Source organism: Cyprinodon variegatus, unplaced genomic scaffold, assembly GCF_000732505.1.
Source record: "Cyprinodon variegatus isolate N-32 unplaced genomic scaffold, C_variegatus-1.0 Scaffold398, whole genome shotgun sequence".
Classification (NCBI taxonomy): domain Eukaryota; kingdom Metazoa; phylum Chordata; class Actinopteri; order Cyprinodontiformes; family Cyprinodontidae; genus Cyprinodon; species Cyprinodon variegatus.
The window spans coordinates 539704-545738 of NW_015150851.1; the positions used below are offsets into that span (position 1 = coordinate 539704).

A 6035-nucleotide genomic window follows, 5' to 3' on the forward strand; every position below is an offset into this window, starting at 1 on the left:
CACCAACATAGGCCAATCAGCTAACCAGTATTTTCGCCCCTTCCCAAAATTACTTCAACAGAAGGTTTCCAGATGGATATGCGGAGCAAATCCATCTGGCGGAGTCAGGTTAAGTCTGATGTGGGTGCTAAAAGATTTCCTTATTTTTGTCAAACTGATGTCAAAGTTTAACTTCACATGATGCTCGACATTCATCATTTTAGCTAAGACAGTGCATCATGTCAGAGTTTTCATAAATTACAACTTTATTCTTGTAATATTACGACTTAATTCTCATATTAGGACTTTATTCCGGAAATGTTGCGACTTAATTCTCGTAATATTATGACTTTATACTTATGATTTTATGACTTTATTCTCGAAAAGAAAAAAATCTCTCACCTGGCCCTAATACTCCATTGCAGAAATGCACTGAATGGGAACTTGATTTATTTAGAACATGAAAACAAAACTTAGTGCTGCTATCGAGGCTCTCTAACCTATAATGTCTGATAGGAGCTCCTCCCATAACCTGCAGGAACATCAATATTGGTATGAATCACTAAGCTAATGATTAGTTACTGGTCTGGGAAGATTTGCTTAATAAATCAGAAATGCTAAAGTTTGTTTGTCTTTAAAAACTTGAACATCCTTTTACCAGGACGTCATCAGGAAACCTATTTTTCCACATTGGCTGCCCCTTTTAATGCGTCTTAGCTGGTTTACCAAACATCAGTAAATACTTGTGGAGCATCTCTTACCTTTTAAACTTCTCTGCTAAATTCTTCACAAATTCAAAGATTTCATCCCAATGGCCGATGACACTGCCAGACCTGTAAGCAAAGGAGAACCCAAAAGACAACTTTAAGGAACATAGCAGACAAGATGATTTCTGTTCATTTCCACTGCCTCGTGTCTTTAAGAACTACCAAAGCTGCGATGGGAACCACAAAAATAGTTAGCTCTAAGCTATCCAACAGGCCGACTGAGCACCACATGGGGAAGCATTCAAACAGGAAAATTACAACTTGGCTGGCCAAGAACATCGGGGGGCTGAAGCCATCCACCGGGCAAAGAACAAGCTGGAAATATGTGAGGAGAAACACAAAAATAAAACCTTTTACTCCTAGTGAAACATTTGTTATGGCGTGTTTCCAGTCATATGAGCAGGAATATTCTGGCTCCAAGCCTGAGGAATCGACTAAGATGAGATCAGCTATTTTTGGAAAATTGACGATCATAAAGGTCAAATACTTCACAGCAAAAACTATTCTAAAATAGTGTATTAACCCTTAATTTGAGCAGGTAAAATATCTGTCAACAGAATAAATGTTTTTTTTTTTTTTTTGCCCTAAAAATATCAGATAATAATTTCAATATTATATACTTCTTATTTTAAACATAAATCCTCCTTTTTCATTGACACACTGTCTTTCTGCTCGCATCAGGGAAAAACAGACTCAGTTCAAAAGAAAACAGATTATATAATTATATAAAATTTTCTGCAGCTTATAGGTTTGTGATGTAGATTTTTGCTACATATATTCCTGCACAGTTTCAGTGAAAATGTGCTTTTATTTTTGAATGGTTAAAAAATACAAAAATAAATGAATATATGAAAATGTTTTCTTTCTTTCTTTTTAAAAAAAAAAAAAAAAAAGAAAGATTCTACGGAAATGTATTGCACTAACCAAAGAAAACAAAACCAGACAGCTTATCTCATAAGTATGAGATCAGTATCTCATAATTTTGAGATATTATCTCGTAATTATGAGATAAGATCTCGTAAGGAAGGAAAGAAATAAAACAAATTAAATCCGTCAACCCACTCATTGTTCATCATGTAGCGTAGCTCAGCAATGACTGATCTCCTAAATATGATATATTATTTTATAATTATGATTTGATCTAGTAATTATGAGATAAAATCTCATAATATTGAGATCAAGATCTCATAATAAGAGATCAGTATCTTGTAATTATGAGATAAGCTGTCAGATTTTTTTTTCTTTGGTGAAAACAGTAAAAAATATATATATATAACCCTAACCGTAAAACACTGTTTACTGTATGAAGCTCTTAGTTATAAAATGTCAAATATGCAGGGGTTTGTAAATAAGCATGTGTCACAAGCAGTTATGTATTTTTGTTCTTATGCTATACTATTCCTGTGCTAGAGGAAGCATCTAGGCTCCTTTTCTTACCTACTTCTTTACCTGCAGCGGTCACCAAGTTTACACCCCCCCCTCATGTCTTCCCTCTTAACCTACTTTCAAATAATAAAGGTCACTAATGCCAATAAATAAAAAAAAACAAAAAAAACATTATTTTTTTTGTTTTGGAAAGAACTGTTTTGTGCTTATAATTATATGTGTGAATGGGTTGCTGTTTAAGAACGCCTGCGGGCAGATTCCCTCCCTCATCCATGGTTTTATAATAGCTCACCACATCAGGTAAATGTTCATAAAAAATATCTGGCATCTTGTGAAGTAAGATAATAAGCATGAACTACATTAGCTGCCAGTAAACAGAGATAAAACAGGCAGCCTGTTGTATCTGACGCCTAATTTAGCGCCTTCCTTTATCCCCAAAAGGCGCCTGGAGGCTGAGTAAACTGGACCCCGTCTCCATGGGGAAGCTCCTATAAAACCGGACTGTTATAAAGCCTCTCCCTATGAGGCAACCTTCATTTCCTCTGTCCAGGCTAACTCTTGGAGGTTGTTGCAGTTTCATTAGCTGAGAGCCTCTTAGGAAAAGGTTTCAGCTTCAATTACAACCAGGACCTGTTGCTAACTAAGAAGATTTAAGTTATAAAATGAATAAAGTGAAAGTTTTAGAAAAGAATGCCACACCAAGAAGCTGTCAGACACTGTGAAGAGCAGCTTTTCTAACATGTTAAGGTGAACTGTAAAACTGCAACCAATTTCAGATAACCAACTTCCAAATGATAAAGTAATCGTAAAAAAATAAGAATATTATAGATAAATTGAGGACTTATTAGGGTGATCTTCTTGGTCATCTGTTTTTTGGCCTAGTTATTGAACCCCCTCTAAAGTTCTTTCAAAAACTACAAGCAGATTAAAGTTCATTTTGGACATTCTGTTTCTCTATATGCAGATGACTTGTTCCTTTTTATTTCAAATCTCCTTATTCTTTTAATCTTTGCCATTCAATGTTCTTACTCCTTTGGTTGCTTTTCATGATTGATTCATTTATTTTTAAGTAAAGGAAGAAAAAAAAAAAATGAAAAAACACCTTTATGACCTCATCGTTGCAAAAGTCAGGAGCCATTTGCCTTCTTTCAAAGTGCCAAACAAGCACAAATTCCAAAAAAGGAAAAAAACAAAAAAAAAAACAATCCAGTGGACTTTGTTTCCTTGTCTTTTCTCCTGTAATTGGGGCTGCGATGATAGCGGGAAGGAATCAGCTCTATCGCTGCTTTGTAGGTTTTTGAAAGCTTAAATCTGACTCCACCTTTCTTATAATGTTGTTATTTCTTTCTTAACATAGAGTACAAATATATCCTCACAGAAAATGTAACAATGAAAGAAAGTCAACATGAGCTTATTGCAACGGTAAGCAATAAATCACAATACACGTATTATATTAGTCAAAATGCGTGTTCTTAATATAATAGCATCAATATAAAGAATGTCCCTACATGTTGGCCTCTCATTGCTTTATTTTTTTCCATTTTAGGAAATTATTTTTTATCACATTTTGCATCTCTAATATCTTACAGCTACAAAATATCTCACTATGGAGTTTTGAATAAATTATATGATTTACATAATAGCCTCAGTTTCAAGAACTTATTGGATTTTTTCATTATTCTTAACCCCTTCAATAACATTTATCCAGATCTAATAGATCTAAGTTTGTATTCGATAGTGTTTAATAAAGGGCTCTGTAGAAACTTCAATAAAATTGGTTTGAAAAATTTTAATAAGACAAATAAATATAATGAATAATTTTTTTGGGGAAAACCAAAACTGAAAATATAGTAAAGTTACTTTCAAAACCTTTTTCTGTTTCATATAATATATTTTTCAAAGTTTTAATTTCTGGATTTCATTTTTTTTTAATTATTTTAATCAACAAAACATGTTTCTTGCTTGCAACAATAACGTAACAACATTGACACCATACCAGGCTGGATGGACACATGTTTTGGTAAAGAAAACCACACTTATGCTGGAAATGTATTCCAAACATAAAAAAGATTTTCACAAAGAAAACATACTTTTTATGAAAGCTCCAGTTTTTTTAACTTATCAAATGCTTAGAAGTCCTGAAAACGAGTGTTTTCACTGTGTCTCTGCTTCCCTGATTACATGAGCTGCTCCCCCACATCAATACCGACATTCCTCTCAGACTGACTGAGCATAGACATGAGCAAGACTTTGCAAGCTTAACAAAACCCTCCACAAATGATAAAAAAAGCATGGGGTACAACTGGAGGTTAGGTTTAGTAAAATGTGCAACGCAAACAGAACTATATACACACACTGACAAGAATAGGCCATCTGAGCTGAAGTAACAGCAGGATCCAGCATCTTGTTCCATCACAGCAACAGAGTAGAGCTCAAAAGATCTGCTGCACAACTAGTAGAGGAATTAAGGATAAGTTCTGAGTATTTTTTTAACACAAGGTTAATCTGAGGACTTTGGTTTTTCTTCTGCTTATCTTTAATTCCCCCACTGTGGTGATTACTGTTTGTTCTGGAAAGGTTTGAGGGTCTGAGGCAGCTTACAGTCGTGGGACTGAAGCTTAGTTTGCAGTTTCACTCACCTGTCCAAACAATGTTAGGAGAGGAAGTGGCTGGTTTTGTTATGTGAGTCTTGATAAAAACCATTAGATTCCGCTAAAATCCCTTGATCTAATTTTAATGAACTGAGCTGAGCCCTAAAGGTTTTGCGGTTTTGAAGATTTAAATGCTGAGAGTTAAAGGTTTTAAGAATCAGCAGCGTCCCAATTTGCCAACTGAACGATTCAAACTTTGTAAGGGCTGAGGTTATGTAAGAGACTTCTTTAAAGACTGGTGACAGCGTGTTTTTTTTTTTCCTTTGGTAGGAACAGAATGGAAAACATATGTCTGCTTGGTACCATTTGGGTTGAGCAAATAAAAAAAACAAAAACAAAGGATGATCAAAGCAAGGATGGAAGAAGTGAGGCTTAATATGCTGGTGGCAGTGAGATAAATCAGCTGTCAGCACTTTTTTCTCCCAAAAGGAACTTCCCAGTGATTCATTGACCATTTCTCTGACAAAGTTAAAACTCTGGTCCACTTCAGTTGTCTAAATTCAATAGGATTGTCCAACACATGAAACTCTGATATATGACTCTATTAACAGCTTTGCTAAAGTACTAACTAAACATTTTTACCAATTAAAACCAGAGGCTTTCAATCAGTTACTAGCTCTGATATTTTGTACTGTATGCTTCCTCTAACGAGCTTTGTCTTTGCAGGAAGGTTCAGGATTTTGACCAATTCCTCTTCCAATTACCCTGACAAATGTACTTGTCAGTAAATTAAAAACATATCCTCACAGCATGACACTATCTTCACTATGGAGATAATGATTCTAGATATGTTGAAGTTAGTGTTCAGCCATAGTCACAGAGGAAAACGTTCTGTTTTGGTCTGAACTGACCAAAATAACTTATTCTCAGACAATCTACCTGATAATTCCGTTGAACATTGTGGGGCCTGGTTCATAAAAAAGATTTGGATCTGATCGACTGAGCAGGATTTGCTGGCTGAATAGATTGGCTGCAGGCTAGAAGGGCTCAGAATAGCTGAACAGGCTGCTGGCAGGCTGAAAAGGCCCAACATGGCTGAATAGGCTGGTGGCAGGCTAGAAGGGCTCAGAATAGCTGAACAGGCTGCTGGCAGGCTGAAAAGGCCCAACATGGCTGAGCGGCTGGTGGGAGGCTGAAAGGGCCCAACATGGCTGAGCGGCTGGGGGCCGGCTGAAAGGGCCCAACATGGCTGAGCGGCTGGTGGGAGGCTGAAAGGGCCCAACATGGCTGAGCGGCTGGTGGCAGGCTGAAA

The 6035-nt window shown here is 36.1% G+C and overlaps 1 protein-coding gene across 1 annotated transcript in view; it reads right to left on the bottom strand.

The window, feature by feature from the left end:
• The window catches only part of LOC107092864 (anthrax toxin receptor 1-like), a 57538-nt gene that overhangs the window by 35832 nt on the left and 15671 nt on the right, over window positions 1–6035 (bottom strand). The window contains exon 2 of the mRNA XM_015387551.1: window positions 741–812. Within this exon, the coding sequence (XP_015243037.1) occupies window positions 741–812 (72 nt within the window). The remainder of the gene's footprint in view (window positions 1–740; window positions 813–6035) is intronic.